Source organism: Meriones unguiculatus, chromosome 18 (genome assembly GCF_030254825.1).
Source record: "Meriones unguiculatus strain TT.TT164.6M chromosome 18, Bangor_MerUng_6.1, whole genome shotgun sequence".
Classification (NCBI taxonomy): Eukaryota; Metazoa; Chordata; class Mammalia; order Rodentia; family Muridae; genus Meriones; species Meriones unguiculatus.
In genome coordinates this window covers 55,430,539-55,452,632 of record NC_083365.1, presented here as the reverse complement: position 1 = coordinate 55,452,632, position 22,094 = coordinate 55,430,539, and the positions used below count along the sequence as shown (strand labels likewise).

The 22,094-nt window shown below is 47.1% G+C and overlaps 1 protein-coding gene across 4 annotated transcripts in view; it reads left to right on the top strand.

Annotated features, from left to right (window-relative positions):
• Tnfrsf11a (TNF receptor superfamily member 11a) overlaps nucleotides 1-22,094 on the top strand; it is a 66,631-nt gene that overhangs the window by 18,331 nt on the left and 26,206 nt on the right. The window contains exons 2-7 of one of the 4 annotated variants that reach the window (XM_060371459.1): nucleotides 8,274-8,355; nucleotides 9,550-9,635; nucleotides 13,555-13,698; nucleotides 18,060-18,148; nucleotides 18,867-18,961; nucleotides 20,167-20,280. In XM_060371459.1, coding sequence (XP_060227442.1) covers nucleotides 8,274-8,355; nucleotides 9,550-9,635; nucleotides 13,555-13,698; nucleotides 18,060-18,148; nucleotides 18,867-18,961; nucleotides 20,167-20,280 — 610 coding nt within the window. Of the gene's footprint in view, nucleotides 1-8,273; nucleotides 8,356-9,509; nucleotides 9,636-13,554; nucleotides 13,699-18,054; nucleotides 18,149-18,866; nucleotides 18,962-20,166; nucleotides 20,281-22,094 lie in introns of all 4 variants that reach the window. The other 3 variants (XM_060371458.1, XM_060371460.1, XM_060371461.1) reach the window with 3 other exon arrangements.

Genomic DNA, 22,094 nt, shown 5'->3' with positions numbered 1-22,094 from the left:
TATTTATGTGAAATGGATTATACTTTAAAGTTCCAGGGAGTAGTTGACTTCTCTGTATTTTTGGGGGGTTTTAGAAGTGTGGTTGGAAGCTAGATCTCTGCTGTGCTGACCTGCAGCCCTCCTCCCATGGTGTCACGCCCCCAGCCCTCGGACTCTCATTGTCAATCCACTTCTTTTGTGGTTTCTCTCTGGTACCAGGCTGGTGCAACCTGGGGCTCCAGGTTCCCAAAAGGTTCTGTGACTTGGTCTCCGGGGGAGGGGAGGGGCAGGGCACATCGCACATAGGCAGAGCAGTAGACTAGAGTGTACGTACCGGTGATCTCCAAATGCTTCCCCGTTCTCACTGTGCCTTAGGTTCATGGCATAGAGCCCGTGTGCGCCTCTTCCACGCCTTTCAGAAATGTGAAGTGCAGTCTCTGTGCGAGAGAAAAGTGAGTCTTCTATTTTCTGTAAGACCGAAAAAGCGGTTTATTTAAAGTGAGACCGTCTAGACAGGCATCTGGTCATAACTTGATCAATGTCCTATTTAACAATAGTCAAGGGCAGATAGAATCTAGCAGCGGCTTATCAGCAGATGTACTGGGTAGACTCCTGCCCACACCCAAGTCCTCTCACACAACTGACTGAACCCCAGACACAAAACTACAGAAGTGACGAGGGCCACTTGTGAGGAGGCTCGCCACAGCGCAGCCCCATGAAGCACCTCCTGGTTTGTAATCATACTTCTTACGGCAGGCATCTTTACTGTGATTATGCTTCTGAACCCCTCTGTGCTAAGGCCCTTGTGTACTGGAACCATGTTAAAATAAAGGAAGCAAGTGCATGCAGGGACACTTCAAGCTTTCAGGATTTTTCTTTCCTAGCTCTGGTGACACGCCTTTCCCTTTGTCCTCCCAGGGAATGAGTGGGTGGAGGAAATTTATACCTACTAATTTTGCTCAGGTGTGCAAGGAAACACCCTTCTTTGGCAATCAGGCCCAATATGATTGTCATTAAGCAATCCTGTTCCCACCATCTCCTGGAAAGGGCAGTGTCTGGACTGTTGCCCCTGGCTTGCATGGAGTTATTGTCGTGGATTATCGCACTGACTCTCAGGGCAGACTCAGGAGCAGAATTATGAACAGGACTATGCACATTCAGAATTTCTTAATTTTTGCCTTTTTTTAAATCTTCAAATTATAGAAATGTAACACCGGGCATTTTTCTGTCCATTCTAAGAGCCACCAAGCCCACCCCTGATGACACTCTGATCAGGCGGTCCTCCGACCCATACTCCTGCTGCACTGTGAGTTCTCCAGCCACAGTCTCCACATTTCATCTGGTCAGATTTGATGTCCATTAGCATTTAATTTTTTTTCTAGAAAAAAACAAAACAGATCCTATTTGACTTTGGGGATACAAAGACCCCCAATGCCACTTCCATTTCCTTTTAAGAGCATTTAACCAGGACACATAATGGTGGGATGCCATCCCTCCATCCACAGGCATGCGACTCCTGAGGGAGAAGAGCGAGCCAGGGCTGGGTGCCGTCCATTGATGAGCACCTGCTGGCCTTCTAGAGGCTCCAGCCCTGGCATTGCAAAGAACACAACCGCTTGAGCAAACACCACAGCAACAAACCCAAAAGCTTCATGACTCCCTTCACTCTGCCCAAAGATTCCCCAAGAGTCTCAGCATCTGCTTCTATCCCCTGTTGCATGGAGCCTTTCAGAGGACATCTATGGTGGGCTCCACTCCTGTTCCCTCTCTTCCTCCACTTTCAGTGTCTATCCTGTTTGCCCTTCTGAATGAGAATTAAGCATCCTCCCTAGAGTCCTCCTTGTTGTGTAGCTTCTTTAGGTCTGTGGATTGTGGCGTTGTTTTCCTGTAATATATGGCTAATATCCGATTATAAGTGAGTATACACCATGAGTGTTCTTCTGGTTCTGGGATACCTCACTCAGGATGATCTTTTCTAGATCCATTCATTTGCCTGCAAATTTTATGATTTCCTTGTTTTTAATAGCTGATTAGTATTCCATTGTGTAAATGTACCACAATTTCTATATCCATTCTTCAGTTGAGGGACATCTGGTCTTATGAAAGAAGTGGGGGATAGAAGGACCTGGAGGGGACAGGAGCTCTAGGAGGAGACCAACAAAGCCAAAAACTCTGGGCCTAGGAGGGCCTGTAGAGATTGATGTACCAACCAAGGACCATGCATAGAGAGGACCTAGACCCCTGCTCAGATGTAGCACATAGGCAGCTCAGTTTCCATGTGGGTTCCCTAGTAAGGGGAGCAGGGGCTGTCTCTGACATGAACTCAGTTGCCTGCTCTTTGATCACTTCCTCCTGGTGGGCATCCTTGCCAGAACACAGAGGAAGAGGATCCAGGCAGTCCTGATGGGAACTGACAGGCTAGGGTCAGACGGGAGGAGAGGAGGACACCCCCCCCTTTTCAGTGGACTAGTTAGCCTTTTGCCCTGGGTTTGAGACCTAACAGTCTACAGAGTAAATTCCAGAGCAGTCAGGGCCAAAGGGAGACTATATTTCAAACAAAGAAACAACAAAGAAAAAGTAGACATGAAAGCATTTGTCTGTAGGTTGCTCAGATCTTTAATACTGACTCTGGGTTGCTTTGCTTACTTTCAGAAAGAGGAGGTTCAGAGAGAAGTACATTCCCAGAGATGAATCATTCGTAGAAAGAAAGTCTCCAGTCGTCTGGGTATAGTTACTAGAGATTTGTTTGTGTTCTGTTCCATGTTGGATCAGTCCCAATAGTGCCTAGACAGGATTTTTCAACCTTTTATTTATTATTTTTGTGTGTATATGGTGGTGCATTGCTTAGGCCTGGAGGTCAGAGGATAATTTTGTGACAGTTCTCTTCTTCCACCACTTTGGGTTGGTTCTAGGCGTGGAAGCTCACCACCCCGTGGAAAGATTTTTCCCTCCAAAGTCAGAAGGACTATGAAGCAAAGCGTTACCTTCTCACTCAATAGTTTCCCTTTAAAACAAAACAAAACAAAAAGCCCCACATGGTTTCATTCTACCATACCTTGATGTCATCCTTTCTAAAATCATGACCAAATTCTCAAATACAGTCACAGATGGATGACATTTACAAAATACAATCTATGGAAAAACCCCCATCTGAGCTGGGTGAGGTTCTTTCCCCGCTGACTTGACAGAGAGGGTGGAGCCTCCTTTGGCAATGCTATATGCCAGTGTGAATTTTCATTGGAGCAAGAAAGCAGTTTTAATACCTGTAACGACTTTCCCTACAGTGGGGTTGCTTAACAGCCTGAAAAATAGACATTTAAGACAGCACTCCTACAGGGCTATGTACTCAGGTTCTCCTGGCTCTGAGACAAACACAGTTCTTCAGCTATGGCTTTATTGCAGAGGGCCATAAATCTACGGTGATTTATAAAATGTGTGTGTGTGTGTGTGTGTGTGTGTGTGTGTGTGTGTGTGTGTAGATCAGAGGATAATGTATAGGAGTTGGTTCTTTCCACCACCTGGGAATCAAACTTGGGGCTTCAGGCTTGGTAACAAGCCCCTCTGTACACTGAGCCACCTTGTGGCCCCCAGAAACTTGTTTATAATTTTTAATCTCTTCCCAAGCCTTGCACGCACTGTGGACGTATTTCTTCTAGAAGATTCTGTCAGTCATTAAGCCAAACACCAGCCTGTCTGCTGTGAAACAAACACACACAAGCCGAGAAAAGACACATGGGAGTGAAACAGGACAGCACGCCATCTTACCTTCGTAGCTCCTGTGCAGGGATGTTTGCTATATTCTCACCCTGATATCCCTTGAGAAGTCAGGGGATTAAGTGTCCTTAAAAAAGGTTTGGAGGTGTTAATGTGTAAACCAAGTAGAATTTTCTAGCTTATTGATTAAATCGTGGTAGGGCCCTCTCAGTACAATGCTTGGTGGTTTTGTTCTGTTTTTTAGATTTCTAAGAATGACAAGTTCTTAGAAAGTTTGTATTCCCCCAAATACTCCCAGTACAACTCACTGCAAACAGACATGGTCCCTAAGGCAGTGATTATGAGCATCTCAGTGTCTCGATTGGGTCACAGTTCTTGAGTTCCAGAAGGATGTGCCCAAAACAAACAGGCACGTAACGCTGGCTATGGGTGGGAAAGAGAGTGAGTCGCTGGACAGAAGTGGGAGGCGACTGCTACCAGAGCATGAAGTGACCCTTCGCTTGCATCACACACAGGACTGCAGGCCTCCTCAAGAACCAGGCGTTTTAAATTGAGCCAGGCTTGATCTGCCCCGTGGAGACAGCTGTGCTCTGAAAGCTCCAACTCTAGGGTTTTTGAAGGAAACAGAACACAGTAAAAGTTAGCAGAGGAAGAGCTAGGGAACCAGAATGTGCCCTTCTCATCGCAGTCATCCAGGAATTGGACCTCCCCCGACCCATCGCTGTACCTTTTTTCCTGAAAGAGCCAGCCTTAAGTGTGGGGCTGTTAACACCAGCAGCCAGTTGCCTGCCCTTCCACAGGGCCTCTTCCAGTCACATTTTATTAGGAAGATGCTTTTATCAAGCTATGATTTCAGGAGCATTATAACCAATAACAGTTGCTGCCGCTTGACTACCAGGAGTGCTTGAGTCCTGCCCGGGTCCTGGACATTTGGAGGGAAGGGCAGGGCTGCTGCTGGGAGCGGACCTGAATGTCTGCTGTGGGCAGTGCAACTGGTGCTAAGATGGAGGTATCAGGGCAGGAGATTAGGGGCCCAGATGTTTAACTGGAAGATACCTAATCTCCCTCTCTCTCCCTCCTCCCCCTCACACACACACACTCACCCCCATCCCCACATGTATACTCTCTAATAAATTTTTTTAAAACTGCGTCAGGGTTAGCTGGGTGAAGTAGTGCATACCTTTAATCCTAATAGTCAGGAGGAGGAGGCACAAAGATCTCTCTGAGTTAAAGCCCAGCCTGATCAATATAGCAAGTTCCAGGCCACCTAGGGCTACATAGGAAAACATGTTCTAGGATTAGACAGCAGTGACGACTATCTGCCTGTGGGGATATCCTAAAATAGTGTCTGGTGACCTTTAAAAGGTTATAGTTATGATATGTGAATTATATAATATCTTATTTTTGAGGGAAAAAATGTGTGTTGGTATAAAGCAAGTGCCTGGGAAAGAGAAATGGCTTCGAAGGAATAACTTGTGGAATTTTATTTTAGAATTACATCACATGGAGGCTTTGGAGAGCAGTGATTTTGTGTACTTGAGGGAGGAGGGATTAATCCTGAGCTAGTGCTGGACCCGGATGCTGAGAGAATCAGTTACATCTCAGTTGTGAAATCAAGTACTCCACATACTCACTTGGATGATGCTCAGCAGAGCGGGTGTGGAGTCCAGACACAGGCAAGACCATCAACAATGCTTCTGAGCAGTTTGCTTCAGCCCTTCTGTCAAATTCCCCTAAAAAGTACCTTTCTGTGAATGTCACCCCGGCAAAGTGTGTGCTTATCTGACACACAGCACTGCTGCGTTCTTAATGGGTCAGACACAATTGATAACATTTGTTGTGTGAATGGCAGCCCGCCCACACATCTGTCCTTGTCATCAGTGCGCACGAGTGTTCACATCCTTCAGCTTAGACAGGTCCTGTCAGATGAAGTCTGCCTCAGCCACATTTAGTTTTGCCGTTTGTCTCTGTGTGTTCCTCCTAAGAGCCACAGCTCTCTGCAGGGAAATGGAATCCTATGAGAGAAAAAAGAGCAAGAGGGCCCAAGGGAGAAATGTGTTTTATTATGTGTGTCTTCTCTGCTGTTCTCGCTAAGCTCTCAGGGCTTGCTGTGATGTTCCAAGACCATCACCAGGTGACTATATAGGGAATACCAGTTCGTGTAACCTTCTATTTAGGAGAGTGATGCGCAGGTCCAAGAAGCAAGGCCACGCACGACCTTCCCCTCCCCAGTCTTCCCAGGCACGATGCCCTTGATCCCACTTGTTAGGCCACACTGAAGTCAGAGAGACCCTTTCCTACACTCTACTCAGCTAGCCTTTGGGCTTTTAGGTTGATGTTTCCTTATAAAACACTCTTTAAAAAAAAAGTGACACGCCTTCCCTAGCCACCATTACTCTCAGAGAGGGATGTGGCCTCATAAGCCCTTCCCAATTCCTTGACGAACTTCTGTCAGGCCCAGGCTTGTGCAGGTCTTGTGTGGGTAACCATGGCTACCCTGAGTCCGTGAATGGGATGGCCATATGTCCAGAAGACATCTTTTGAACACACCTCCTCATTCTCTAGCTCCTTCACGTCCCTCCCCTTCTCGGAAGGGGTGACATAGATGTCACATCTAGAGATGAGCACTCCACTATCCCTTAGTCTTGGTCCTGCAGCCAGTTGTATGTATCGTCACTAGCTGTTGCCTGACACAGTAGGAAGCATCTCTGATGTAGGCTGAGAGCAGTTAGTTGCTAAGCTGTGGGTATAAACGTGAATGCTTAGAAGGCGGTTCCACCACATGTCCCTTTAACAAAACAAAAATTGCAGGTACCCCTCCCCCCATTCCCCTCAAGCTTATGATCTTTCTAGTTACCAACTCTGGACCAAATTTACCATACCAGGTTTGAGTATCCCCTGTGTTCAGCAGGCCTCAAATCCAATCGCATGCTTGTTGGTTACCTTCATAGCAGTTCTGGCACCAGGCTTGTCTCCCACTTTTCCTCTGCTGACACTGAGTTTGATCCACACTAATGGTTCCCTGTTGCCCCCACCCTCTTCATGCCTTTTCAGACCACCCTATGTCTGTTTGAACTCATTGTGTTGTTCACAAAGTTGTTCCTGCCCCATCTCTCTCTAACGCGCCGTTTGCCAGTTTCTATGTTTTCATCTGGCTAATGTCCATGTCCCACAGTGCTGAGCTCACTCACCAGTCTCTGAGAATTTCATTGGCCTTCTTTTGCTAAGGTCAGGCCCATCTGCCTCGATAGCACCTGACCAAGTATATATTTACCATTTAACTCTAAACTCCATGGGGAGAGCCTCTAACTTGCTACCTGGAGCAGGTGGGAAGCTTGATATGTGGAGGGCTTGCCGTGTGGAGATCTGGCTCTTCCGTTTTCCTGTATTCCTTCTAATACGACTGCTTGCCACTGTGTCTACCGTTGCCTCCCTCTCACACTGAGAAAGCTGAAGGAGGGGAAATGACCATTTTGTATTGTACATTAGAATCATACTATTTTGGCTCATGTATCAGTTACATTCATTTTTCTATGGCCACACTGGCTGACAGAAACAACCCAAAGGAAGAAAGATTCATTTTGGCTCATGATTTCAGAGGGATCGCCCCATCATGGCAGGGAGGGCAATTCATGGAGACAGAAACGTGAGACAGGATGTTAACAGCACAGCAGACCAGGAAGCTGAAGCTGAAGCAGACCAGGAAGCAGAAGCACACGACTGCTCTGGTGACTGACTTCTGAGGCCCTGACTCCTCAAGGTTCTATAAACTCCCAACAGTGCCACAATTTGGGGGCTAAGGTCAAACCATGAGCATGCAAGGAACATTTCAGTTTAAGTCAGAAAGCCTGGAAAGGAGACGGAAGTTCTGAGTGTGCAAACAGCTTGGTTGGATTCCATCAGGCAACAGGCTGTCAGGCTTATCCCTACAAGCCTTTGTTCTTTCCACCTTTTACAGTCTTTGGCATTCTGGAAGGTAAGCAGTGTAAAATAGCCTCTCACTGTCATAGGGAGTCTGTAACAGTGAATGCCCTGGTTTAATCATCTGACTGGCTCATTATGTTCCCACCTGAGTTCATGGAGCAGATCCTCACTGACACAGAGGGAAGTGGGGCCAACTTCTACAATGTCTTTCATGAAAAAGTTTTTAACCTTCACTTTAGACACACAAAAAATTTCCTTTAATATATCCTCTCACTCTGTCACCGAAGTGTTTTTAAAAATGTCCAAACAGGTCAAGCTCTGTGCTGAAAGGTTGGTTTTGTACATCCTACGAGGATATGGGCAAGCCTAGGGGAGTGAGAAATTTGAAGGAGGCAGCATGAGCAGCTGATGGTATTGTCAGATGCTTTGTAGAAGAACAAGTTGACAATCTATTTTCCTCCAGGCTGACTTGTTTGTGTGTTTGTGAGTTCATATGGAGGCCATGGGGAATTGGTCCCTCCTTTTACCGTATGTTGCCAGCCTTGGCAGCAAAGCCCTAGCCACTGAGCCATCATCCCTCCAGTCCAGCCGTTCGCTGTTTGTGCTGTCTGGAAATAATGTGTGTACAGGTCTTCCCGATGTCCTTTTTCTTCCAGGTGAGTCTCCAGGTCACCCCTCCGTGCACCCGGGAGAGACAGTATGAGCACCTTGGGCGGTGCTGCAGCAGATGCCAGCCAGGTACTCTTGCCCCTCGGGCCTTCTAGCTTTCCTTTTCTGTCCTGAGGAATGAAGAAATCCAAAGATCTTTCACGGCAGTGGCAGGTCATGACGTCTGCCACTCAGAAATCAGAGTGCTTTCCCTCGATAGACGACATCACCTATGCGGCAAAGCAGCTTGAGAAAGTAGTCTTCCGCTCGTCCTGAGAAGGCAAAGTTTCCCAAAATCAGATCTTAGAAAAACAGGAAGTGCAACTGATACTTGAAACTGTGTGCACAAAAGTCTTATTTTGGAATAAAAAAAAAAAAAACTGGAGTCGCTTAACCATTGACAGACCTTCTCCCATATACCAGCCAAAGAGCACAAAGTGGGCTGAGCGCCACCTTCCCCAAGGGGAGCCCAGCGTTCGTATGCCCCTGTGGAATCCCAGCCTGCCAGGTCCTCACACTCTTTTGTTTTTGGAGAAGGCAGAGAAGCCCAGGCTACTCTGTAGCTAAGGTCTTTCGGATGCTTCGGCTGCAAATAGCTCTTGAATATACAAGACAGAGATCCCGTACTTTGACCAAGTGCAAGTGCAAGTGCATGCTAAGGTGTGGATGTATGAGTCTTGGTCACAGTAAACGGGCCATTATCGCAGTGCATAGAGAACAGGGAGCCAGTTATCCACAGTGAAGGCAGCCAAGAGTTAGCAAAGTTGAGGGGGACAGCCAGTCCTCTAGCTTAGCCCTCTTCTTCTCTTGGCCTATCCCTGCCAACCTCTCAAGTTCTACAGGGACCAGCCCAATTCCAGAGATCTGCTTCTCAGTCAGCGGAGTTTGGGGATGCAAAAGATGACTGGTGGGTTGTTTATTTTGACAAACTGAGAGACTGCTGTAACAGCAAACCCAGGATGGAACAGCAGTACGTATAGCAAATCTGGGAAGGGATATTCAGCATGCAGAGGCCTGAGGAGCCTCAGGTACTGTGCTCACTGCCTTGGGGGGCCCTCATGTCATGTATTACCCTGTCTTAAAAGGCCTTCTATAAACCAGACCCATAAGTTGGTGTTTATTTCCTTATTTGTTGCCAGGGATTTAATCCAGATTCTCACACGTGCTCAGCATCTGCTCTTGTTTAGTTTTGATTTATCGCTATTGTTTTGGTTTTGATTGGTACATTGTCTTCTCAATTTAAGGAAAATACCTGTCTTCTAAATGCACTCCTACCTCCGACAGTGTGTGTCTGCCCTGTGGCCAAGATGAATACTTGGATACCTGGAATGAAGAAGATAAATGCTTGCTGCATAAAGTCTGTGATGCAGGTAGGCCTGCCACACTGATTCACATCACTGGCGGGAGGGAAGGAGATGGAGATGCAGCCTCCATCTTCTGTTCCTTAAATTTGCTCCACAGACACATGTTAAATATTCGTTTTTTTCTTTCAATGGTGTAGGAAGAGGTTCCACTCATGTTTTTTAGGTCCCCAGTGCCTCGGGTTGAAATTTTTCACCTTTTTGTTCCATAATTTGTTTACACAGTACTTTAATTGTGAACACAACTTGCCATTGACAAAATATTCCCACAACGTTCAATGTGTCTGTGCCACTTAATCTTTCCCTATCCCTGTACTTGTCCCATTTTAAAGATACAAAATTGAGAGGCCCGAAATGGAGTGACTTCTCCAGGATTAACAGATGAGAAAAAGGGCTTGGATTTATCTCCCCCAGAGCAACGTATGTTTTATTGTTAGTTTGCTGCTTCACCAGGCTATCATAATCTGGGGGAGAGGAGCTGCATAATAAAAAATTTTTGAGACAGGATCTCACTCTGCAGTTCAGGTTGGCCTGGAGCTTACCACGTAATCCAGGCTGGTCTCAAACTTGCAGCAGTACCCCTGTCTCAGCTGAAATTATAGGGATGCACCTCCATGCTTAGCTCCATCTAAAAAAAAGCATAGTTTATTTTTAGGAACAAGGATCAAAATACATATCACGGATCTCTTGAGAGGTTCTTTTCTCTCTCTTTTCCTTGCTCTGTTCTGAGTACTACAGCATCCACCATGTTCCTCTAGCAGCACTTCGGGTGTGGATCTAATGCTAAGTTGTAACCCTGGGTTGACATTTTTCATATTCTTTCCCTGATATTTCTGTACATTGCACATTAAATTTAGAAGGCGGGTAGGATTCTGGTTTATTTTGGCTAGGGCCTAGCAAACCCCTTCATCCATAGCATAGTTCATCTGAATAACATTGGGGATTTTGTTTTTGTAATGTTAGCTACAGCTAAGCATGAGTTGGATCTTCTCCTTGGTGCTGGGGATCAACCCCAAGGCCTGTGCCTGCCAGGTGTATTCCACCACTCAGCTACATCCTTTGGGTTTATTTTAGAAACAGAGGCTTCCCGTGGAGCCTGGCCTCCATCTTCCCGCTTCTGCTCTGCCTCGCAAGAGCCGAGATTGCAGGTGTGTGCTGCGAGGCCCAGCTCTGTCTGTATTCATTAGGAAACCCAGAAGTCTGTGTTTGATTCTGCCTCCTTTCTTCGTTTATTAGACAGGTGCTTCGTAGAAATTGTTCCTGTCAGTTCCTTGCCTCCCCAAAGCGTAGCACATACAGAAAATGCACACTAAGGGCTGTCACTTTCAAAATCCTGGCTGGCTCGTTCAACTTCCTTCCAAGCGTTTGCATGGACATGATGAACTCGTGAATGTACTTGGGTCTGAGGTTCGTCCACTAGTTTTACTGATGGTTTTACCTGGTCTGAGCCCAGGTCTTCTAAAGCTACCACACACATCTTTATGGACTCCCACACTTTTCCTGTCCTGAACTCTCATCAGATCTTACACACACACACACACCCCCCAAACAAAAAAGGGCCCAGATCCCCTTGATGTGGGTGCTGAGAACTGAACCTGGGTCCTCTGTAAGAGCAGCCACATGCTCCTAACCTCTGTCCCCTTGTGGGACATTTTGTGTAGTTCTGTGCTAAGGGAGACCCACTGTTACTGATTTAATCTTAAGAGACTATGCCCCTGTTGGGTACAACTAGGAAGTAGGCATTTCTGAACACCGTCATTCTTCAAATGTGTCTGAGCTGGCTGGTGGACTCGAGGCTGGAGAAAGCACTGTGGAAACACCTCTGGGCATCAGCATCTGATGCAGCCCATTTTATTTCCTTTGATGACCCTGACTCACCGCTGTCTCTCGGAAAGAAGGATTCATTCTGTCTACTTCCAAAATTAAAGCACACCGAACACATTAGATTGTTCTATAAATGTTCTTAAGATGCTGCCACCCCACCCCCTCACACTTTCGCATGATCCTGGTAGCATTTCACAGGGAAGTGGTGTTTGTTCCTGTATGTTTACATGTGCTATGTGCATCTTTCTGCACAGTTCCCCTTCGTGCTGCAGGGTTTGGGTACAATGGCAAGAGGGGCTCATGCTTGGGTCTAAAAAGCAGAATAATAAAGACGTCCCTTCTTAGTAATCTGAGACAAAGAAACAGGTTTTGATTTTCTCTGTCTCCTTTTCCCTTGGGAGTTAAGGTACAAAGACAACATAGATAATCCAGATGAGATGGAACCCTTCAGCATTTCCAGCGTGGGTTTTCTTCTTCTTCTTCTTCTTCTTCTTCTTCTTCTTCTTCTTCTTCTTCTTCTTCTTCTTTTTAAAGATTCCTTTTATGTTTACTTATGCATATGTGTGTAGAGGATGGCATGTGCACATACATGCAGGTGCCCAAGGAGGCCAGAAAAAAAGCGTCAGGGCCCCTGGAGCTGGAATTAAAGGCAGGAGTGAGCTGTAGGGTCCTGGGAATGGATTGCACACTTGCTTTGCAAGAGCAGAATGGGCGCTTACACACTGAGCCGTTTCTACAGCCACTTGGGAGATTTTAAATAACATGACTTCGTGGCACGAGTGTGTACACACCTGTACAGTCAGGTTTCCTTATCCACAGTAGCCGTGTTCTGTGAAGTCACCACAACCATTAAGTTAATGGGGTCCTGAACAACTCACTGCTCCTAAGAGAATTCAGGCCTAGGTTCTTACAAGCCCCTGGCTGGAGGCCTCCAGCACGTGCTGCCATTTACTAGATATGTTTTATTGACTCAGTACACAAGTCAGACCTTACACCACACATGTTTTCTGGGCAGGGCCTATCACTGTCCTCTTGTATGTAGAACACAAGACACTGCACACGAGGCCATGTGAAACAGGACATCGACAAAAAAAAAGCACAAACAAAAAAAAAGAAAATGGCATTGGATAGACTGCAGCAAGGATTCGCCTTCAGGCTGGGGACGTGGCTGAGTGGCGGGGGCCAGGCTGGCCTGCCCGAGGCCACGTAGCTTCAGTCCCCAGTGCCACAGGGCAGGGTGGGGAGGCGGAGGGAGGGGGGAAAAAGGAGAAAAGCACCGTGGATGAAAGCTGAAGCCTGCATGCAGAGGCCCTGCTGAGACTGTAGTGTGATTCCAAGCTGTGCGCGGTTCAACCCGTGTCCAGGAATGACCTCCAGCACAGCGTGCGTGTTAATAGAAATTGTCATGAACGAGGAAGCTCTGAGGAGCTCTGACTCTGAGGAGCAAGAATGATTCGTGTGTGTTGACACCCAGCTTACCCTGTAGTTAAATTCCCATATGCCCCTATTCCAGAAAACTGAGAGAGGCTGGGAGATTGGAGCGAGAAGGCAAGCACCCTCCATCTATTGTGAAGAGACCCTGACCTGAGGGACAGACAGACTGCTGCCAAAGTGTGGACTGATGCCCACTTCTGTGCTTTGTCCACTTGGCTGAGCACCTCAGAGCCTGCAGGACCCCAAGATCAATTCACAGAAACATACTTAGGTTTAGCTAAACTTATGTGACATCTGAATTTACAATAAATAAATAAATAAATAAATAAATACATAAATAAATAAATTTTAACAGAATTTAAAAAGAAATTAAGCAGCTGTGCACTGCTATACGTTTCCCCAAATAATTAAGCCTATTAACACAGAACTGTTTAGAGAGTCCACACAACTCCTAGTTATTAGGAAGGAGAGTCCGTTGGATAGTTTCCTGCCAATAAGGAAGTATGGGAAGGAACTCAGGGGTTCCTCAAACCCAGTGAGTCACTGTTGGCAGCCAGACACAGCTGGCTGGCGGGCTGTTTGGAGCTGGGAGGGGGGCGGGCACCCGGTGGACAGTGTGTTCGTGTCTCCTGCCCTCGCTGGTCTCTGATCCATCTCTTGTCTCCCGCAGGCAAGGCCCTGGTGGCCGTGGACCCTGGCAACCACACGGCCCCGCGTCGCTGTGCGTGCACGGCTGGCTACCACTGGAACCCGGACTGCGAGTGCTGCCGCCGCAACACTGAGTGCGCACCGGGCTTCGGAGCCCAGCATCCCTGTACGGGTGTACGGCTGCTTCTGTGTGTGTGTGTGTGTGTGTGTGTGTGTGTGTGTGTGTGTGTGTGTCGCCCAGCATCTCTGTGCGGTTGCATGCTTGCTGGTGAGCGCCCTCCCATCCAGCACTGCCTGGAGGACTTCCCGTGATCCTGAGAAGGACGCTCCAGGGAGCCCCGCTGGAACCCCAGTGGGCTACAAATGAAGAATCATCGGTTTAGCCCAGCTTGAAACCTCACCCTTCCTTCCCATTTGTGTCAGCGGGTCTCAGTAGGTGAAACCCCAGGCTCCCCACTTAGCGCTGAGGTAAACAGTATAGCGCAGGGGTGCAGCAAGGCATTATTAGAAAGCACACAGCCTCTTAGAAGGGGACGTGCGCCTCTGGACACGCTGCGAATTGCCATCTACAGATATTTCAAATTCAGAGAGTTCCTAAAGACTCAGCTGCTGTGGTATTGCAACCGCAATGCCACTTTGAAAGCAGGCGTCGGAGGGCTGGGGAGATGCTTCTGTCTGTACCGTGCAGCCACTTCCCGAGCATGAGAACCAAGAACCCACATTACAAGGTAACCCCAGCTCCAGCAAGAGGGGATCCCTGGAGCAGGCTGGCCAGCTAGCCTAGGCAAAGCTCCAGGCCAGTGAGAGACTTCGCCTAAAACAACAACAAAACGGGAAGCGCTTGAAGACAGACTGTCTCCTAGGCTGTCTTTCTGACCTCACCACGCACACCAGTCACTGGACTGGTAAAAGCCATTCTCTCCTCACCGCTGCTTAAACCGATGTTGCAAAGTTCGCACACTCGCTTCTGTTTGCATTCATCCACCTTCCTCCTTTTCTTAGTCTGAAAGGCTTTTCCTAATCACCTCTCCACAGCCCTTCACATAAAAATAAGCACTAATTCGAAATCTGATTTTTTTTTAAACTTAAGTTGACTTGGAGTCACAGGGTAAAAATTAGTTGTTTTGTTTTTTTTCTAGATTGAGCTGTCATCATGCTTGTTACTATGTAACTGGTCACAAATATGTATTTTTTTTAACTTTTAGAGGTATGGAAGTTCACAGCTGTTGGACTTTGAGCTTAGGATTGCCACCCCCATGTTTGTATGGGCTGACTGTCTCTCCAGGGTTACACATTAGCACACAGCGCCCAGTCTTAGTTCTGCTGTCTGAGTTGTTTATGGAGCTGCTGAGGACGTTCAGCCAGCACCTTGAAAGCTACCTCCCGGTTCACACAGTGAGATTTCCAATGCTCTGTCTTCTGAGAATCCCATTGCGTCCTTCAGCTTTGTTGAAAGCAGAGAACCAGAAATCCTTTCAAGTTACGAAAGTGCTTCTGGGAGCCCTTTCTCTCCCAGCTTCTGGGAAGTGTTACAAAGCAGGTGTTCTGGCTGCAACAAATTTGTTGCTTATGCTTGCCAGTCTTTCACTTAAAGACACGGTTTTAAAGACCGCATACTTGGACAGGGCTGGGGAAATTAAAATATTAATCATTTGAATGCACGTGGAAGAATGTACCTACTTAGTGCAGCAGGCCTCCGAGTCAGAGCGCTGACTCACCCACACATGCCCTCTCTGGGAAAAGCCGTCTGGAGCTTTTAATTCACAAAGACAGACCTCCCACCACAGCAACTCCCTCCAAATTCTGCTTCTGGATTAGACAAGCTCTTTGGCCTTGCCACAGGTTTACCACCTTCGTGAACTCGGTGCCTTTCTTATTTCTGGACGGTCTTCTTGAACTGAATGATGAAGAAAGGAATAGAAAGGCAGACAGGACTGCTAGGTGTGGTGGAGGAGAAGGCCTAGTGTAGATGTGAGGGGAGAGCATAGCCAGAGGCAGGGACATCTGGGGGAGTCCACAGTGAACATGGCCCTGAGCCGGTCCATGTGCAGAGAGAGGAGAGGCAGGAGACAAAGAGGCCAGTAGGGCAGAGGGTAAAAAGGACCAGGGTAGCCAAAATGGCTGGATTATATAGGGAGGAGCAGCTAGGGGAAGGGCAGCCCAGCCCCTAGGCTGGAGAGTTCATTGTAGGGGGCAGGGTTTGCCAGGCAGGTGGACCCTATAGCTGGGACTAAGGGAGAATCTGCTGGCAGCCAGCATCAGCTTTGATGTGTTAACGGGCACCTCAGCCTTTAGGCAGGGTTTGAGACCTAACAGTTCTCTCTGCCTTGGAAAAGATGCATTTCTGCCAGTAGGTGGGTCTGAGGCGGGTGAATTCACTCCTGAGGCTGGGGGTATAAAGAGTTGGTAGAATGCTCACCTCACATGCCTAAACCCCTGGATTTGATTTCTAGTACCAAATAAAACCTGTATGGTGGTACATACTTGTAACCCTAGCACTCTGGCAGTAAAGACAGGAGGATCAGAAGTTCAAGGTCATCCTTATGAGTTTGAGGCCAGCCTGGGCTACAAGAGTCCTTAACGCCCTGCTGCCCCCCAACAAAAACCACTCATGCCTTAACTTGCAGTATGAATTCAAAATGACTGTGCTGGTACCAAATACCTTTTTTTTTTTTTTCCTTGCTTACCAAATACCTTTTTATTTTATTTTTTCCACCACACTTCTGCTCTGGGTCAGGAGGGAAAGAAAGAACTTCTGGCTCAGTTAGCTCAGCCAAGATCTGAGTCCACCTTGGGGTTTGGAGCAGAGAGAAGGGAACTTCTTTTGTTAGCATGAGAAGGCTGGTTGTAAAGGGAGAAGGGAAATGAGGCCTTCAGGGCACTTCCAGTGGGTCGGCACTACCCAAGAATCACACAAAAGTCAAGTGTATGGGTGGTCGTGTTCCTGAGCCCTTCTCGGAACCTTCTAGATTGCATTAATCTGTTATTTTTAATTTTCAACTTGTGTGTGTGCATGCGCATGTGCATGTGTGTGTGTGTGTGTGTGTGTGTTTGTATGAATACATGCATGTGAATGCCCATACCAGAGGAGGCCAGAGGCCTTGCAGTCCCCGGAGCTGGGTCTTATAGAGTTGCAAGCTAACTGTTGTGGGTGCTGGGAATCAAAGTCCAGCCCCCGTGTCCATCTTTTAAAATGCTGTTTCAATTAATGTTAGTTAGTGAATGGCGCTGTTACAATTATTTGAAAGCTGGTCACATTGCCAGATCGCTGTGGCAATGTATCTTATTTATTGAGCCAAATTATGGAAAATCAGACACCTACTTCCTACCAGGCATGTACCGAGAATTTTCACGGCTTATTTTAGGTTTTTATTTGTGAAAATAAATCACAGAAGTGTTACTGATTTCAGAAGTCATTTGTTGCTTTGGCACCAGCCCACGCCCCCATGTTGGTTTCACGTTGTAGTCAGTATCGTTTGTTTGTGCCTTTACCAGAGCGTCACGTGCCCGTTGCCGTAAAGGTAGGAGACACAGAAAGTGTGAGGCGTTGCTGATTTCGCCTAGGAGGAATGTGAGAGTGAATCAAGCTGACCAGTCAGGATTTTTCTGAGCACCATGGGTCCACGCAAGGGCCTTACTCTGTCTCCTCGCGGCCCAGTCCATTTGCTTCACATAGTGTCTATGATTACTCTTGTGCTGTGAGCACAGCAGAGGCAATGGGCCTAAAAAGGCATGAAGTAATTATGTCCCACCGTTGGTATAAAACCTTTATACCAGGGACAACAATCCCTGGTGCAGGAGGAAGAGACTCAGAAGGTCATTTTTGCTTTTGTATTTTTGTTTTGAGGGCGTAAAAAGTGCATTTACTATTACACTTCTCAGCCTGGTGAAACGAAGCTTATGGTTTCACTGTGGCAACTGCACCATCGCTTATTTAACACGTTAACTGTCGGCAAGCATTTCAGTTGTCCTGGGTTTTGAAATAGTAACCTTTGTAGTGAATACCCATGTCCAAAATGCTCGGGACCAGACCCCACCGTCCCGATTTTAGAGTAACAAGGAACCTGGGATTTGGAAGAACACATTTGATGGCACTACATTTGCCTACAGAGGAAAGCTGATGCAGTCGTGAAGGTTGTCAGTCAGCAAAACTCAGCTACCTAAGACTGAGGAGGACATACCTTGAAGTCTCAGACTGTGCTTCTGGGTGGAAAAAAAAAAAAAATCGAGCAAAGCTGGCCTTAGCTGGATGTTAGACTTGAGTCTCAGTGGCCTGGCACGCAAAAAGCCAGTTCCTGAAGATAATTCTGTAAGCACTTTCTGCACCTAAGCCTGGAGGAGCCGGAGGCAGGAGATACAGGTGGCCAGGCAGACACGGGAAGACGGGGGTGGCCAGGCAGACACGGGAAGACGGGGGTGGCCAGGCAGACACGGGAAGACGGGGTAGTGCTCCAGGGACGCCGTCCCGGCCGATCTCCACGTGTTTCCGTGCTTCTTACCTGTTGGTTTTTGTTTTCGACAGTGCAGCTCAACAAGGACACGGTGTGCGCGCCCTGCGCCCTAGGCTTCTTCTCAGACGTCTTTTCATCCACGGACAGGTGCAGGCCCTGGACCAAGTAAGTGACCGCACGAAGCCCCGGGAGGGAGCTGTTGGCCTTCAGCCAGCCAGCCTGCAGGGCTCTGGGCGGAGGGCGGGCGGAGGGCCTTAGCTTCCTGTTAGGAAAAGCCTGTCCGTGCCACTCCTTAGGTTCAGAAATATATGATGCTCGTTTCTGGCTTCCTTTCACTTTACCTCACCATATTTAGCTGGGAATTATGATTTCTTTGTCTGCCGGGTGGGGGTGGTCTGCTGGGGGTAGAACGCAAGGACTTTGGATGTGCTAGGCACACCCTCTATGGCTGAGTGATGCCCCAGCCTGAGTTAAACCACTTGCTGTCATTCACCGCCCTTACACCCCATCGTCATCACTTCAGTCATCTGGAAATATGCTAACTACATTCAGGAACGCACAGGGAATAAATAACCTCACTACAGCAAAACTAAAAGTAGCCAAGCAGCTCTTTGATGGCTCACCCCTGCTGATGCAGCCTTGCCAGGCCGTGGAGGAAGAGGATCCAGGCAGTCCTGACGAAACTTAACAAGCTGTGGGCAGTTGATAATAGCAGAGAACTCCCCCTTTCAGTGGACTAGGGGAAGAGTATGAGGGGAAAAGGGAGGAAGGGTGGAACTGGGGAAGCTGAGGGAGGGGGCTTCAATCGGGATAAATTGTGAAGAAAAAATAAAAATTAAGAAGAAATGTTAGACCACAGCCATTGCGTGCTTTTTCCTCACAGCTGCACTCTCCTTGGAAGGATTGAGGCACACCAAGGGACGAAAACATCAGATGTGGTCTGCAGCTCTCCTCTGACATCAAGGAAACCACCCAAGGGTAGGATGAGCAGAGCTGGTGGGGTGGCGCGTGGGCCCAGGGTGGTCCCCCCAGAATGATGAGCTATGTCTGCAGATTCGCTTGCACTATTCAGCTCGTTCTGCCTGCCATCATCTTTGCATTATTTTCGTCAGCATTTTACTTTATTGTTTAAAGGGTTTATTCTCCTTTGTCTTACATGTGTGGATGTTGGCTACATTTATCCTTGTGTGCTACCTATGTGAGTTGCTCAAGGAGGCTGGAAGAAGGCATAGGCTCCTCTGGCACTGGAGCTGGAGACACTTGTGAGCTGCCATGTGGGTGCTGGGAACCTAGTCCAGTTCCTTTGGAAGAGCAGCCGGAGCTTTTAACTGCTGAGCCATCTCTCCAGCCTCATCATGTTGTTTTGTTTTTAACAGTATAAACTTTTTAAAAAATGCTTGTTTATTTATTTTATGTATTTGGATGTTTTATCTCTATTTTATGCTGCTGTATAACATGCTTGATATCCGAGGGGGCCAGAGAGGGTGCTGGATCTCCTAGGACAGGAGTAACAGACACTCATGTTAGCTACCATGTAGGTGCTGGGAATTGAACCTGGGTCCTCTGGAAGAGCAGCTGGGGCCCTTAACTGCTGAGCCAACTCTTCAGCTCCACCTCCATTGTTTTAATACGTGTTTAAATTTCTTCCCCTTCTTCTCTTTTTTCTTTCCTTCTTCTCTTCCTCTTCCTTCCTCCTTGTCCTCTTTCTTCTTTCTGCTGTAGGTTTGACCCAGCACCTTCCACATGCTGGGCTTTTCTCTTTTGACACTGAGTTAGGGGTAAGCCATTAAGCATAAATGTCAATGCCCATGCATGCTAGAGGGTGACAGTCATAGTGAGAAGATTTGGATCAAGCCAAAGACAGCAACTTGTTAGATTCTGGCTGTGATCATACTGTTTTTAACAGTATGAACTTTAAAAAAAGTTTATTTATTTTATGTATTTGGGTGTTTTGTCTCTATTTTATGCCTCTACATAACATGCATGCTTGATGCCTTGAGCACAGTGAGCTAAGCTGCGGAGCAGGTCCTCTGACATCTGGGAACTCTCTGTAATTGGGGGGGGACTCCCCACTTCTGTTTACCTAGACACCCCTGTCTTTGATTCTTGGATTATTTACAGGACTTTATCTTTTAATTTGGTAAAATGAATCATCGTTAATACCGTGTTTCCTCCCGACACAGAAGCGCAGGTCTACCTGCCCAGCCTCGTCATTCTGCTCCTCTTTGTCTCCGTGGTATTAGCTGCTGCCGTTGTCTTTGGCGTTTACTACAGGAAGGGAGGGAAAGCGCTGACAGGTACTGTGTCTGAAGAGCGGCACTGAGGAACGGGGGTACTTTCCAGGGATGCTTCTTAGGACATGAGTAGATTGTAGCTGTCATGGAATCTACTTTAATTTTTTTTTTTCTTCATGGGGCTGGAATGATAGCTCGGTGGTTAAGAGCACAGGCTGCTTTCCCAGAGGCCTCTAGTTCAATTCCCGGCACCCATCTGGTATCCCACAACTGTCTTAACTCCAGTTCCAGAGGACACCTGACATGCTCACACAGACACATGCAGGAAAAACACCAGTGTACATCAAATAAGTAAATACAAATTGTACTTGTGTGTGTTCATGATGTGTGTGTGTGTGTGTGGGCGGGTCAAAGGACAACTTTGTGGAGCTGGTTCTCTTCTTCCATCTTAAATGAGTTACAGGGATCAAAACCAGGTTCAGCAAGTAAAGTATGTTTGCACCCTAAGAGAAGCATTGCTTTTGTTTCTGATTATTTGTTTTCTGTTAGCAACAATAATGACCAAAACCAAAGGGCAACCTTGTATCTATTTATATATAAGTGAACAATATCCGGCCTTTCTGAAATTACTCACCTATAACTGCTGGGAGCCCACATTGGCTCTCTGTACAACATTCCACACACAAAGGCTGTAGTTAATTATTTAATTAATGCTGTAATAAAACCCCTTTGAATGCACCCAGCTAAAACATAGGCAAATGCTCAGATAAGTGGCTGGCTGGGGAAGTTTTGATTGTGATACTATTTTGAAATGTGAATCTAAAATCATGACAATAGACAACTTTATGTTTTTGGAATTTAGAGGCTAATTTTTGAAGTAGAGAAGCCAGTGTTGCTTCATTTCTTAGGGATATCTACAAAAGTTTGATCGTGTTTTTAAACACCACGCTTGATTTTTCTATGACATTGCTAAAATAAAAAGGCATTAATTAGGTTTTTCTTCGCATAATCATGATCATTTAATTTTTTTATTTATTGTGTGTTAGGGGATGGGTATAAGGGGGGGCAGCAAGCTCAGGTTCAGGAAGTGAAGCACACCCTGCTGAGCCACATGCTTGCAGTCTTGGCACTCAGAGGCTGGCACAGGAGATGTTTAAGGCCTACCTGGGGACCACAGGGCCAGCCTGTCTTCAAAACCAAAAGTCCAAGGTCTGAGGCTATGCCCAGCGATAGGTAACGTGCTTGCCTAGCATAAGGAGGCCGTGGATTTGATATCCTCAGCACTGGGTGATGGGGGTGGGGAGAAGAAAGAGAAAGAAGGGGAAAGAGAACAGAAAAGAGGGTGTGTGTAGCGGGGTTGGGGTGGGGGGAAGGGAGGAGAAGAAGAAATGGAAGGGGAGAGGAAAGAGGGGCTGCAGTCCATGGAAGCCAAGCATTTATAATCCAGAGGTTCAGACAATGAGTCGTTGGAGGAAGCCTGAGGAAAGTGTTGAGTCTATACTTTGTCCAATGTGAGATGGCAGGAACCATTCCCAGAGTGTCCTGGGAAGGGATGGTTCTTCACATCACACCTGTAATTGAGCTGGGAGAGTAAAAGGGCATCCCTTGAGCAATCTGGCCTGCTAGATTATCTGCACTTGTGAACTAGGGTTTAAGTGAGACAGCTTGTTGCAGTGTATAAAGTGGAGAATAATTCATGAAGTTACCTAGTGTCAAACACACACACACACACACACACACACACACACACACGAACAGGCACACACCTGTGAACATGGATTTGCATATGCATGCACAGCACAATACATACAAACATACATCCATACATGCTTGCACACCTCATAGACATATACAAACAAAACCATAAGAATACACAG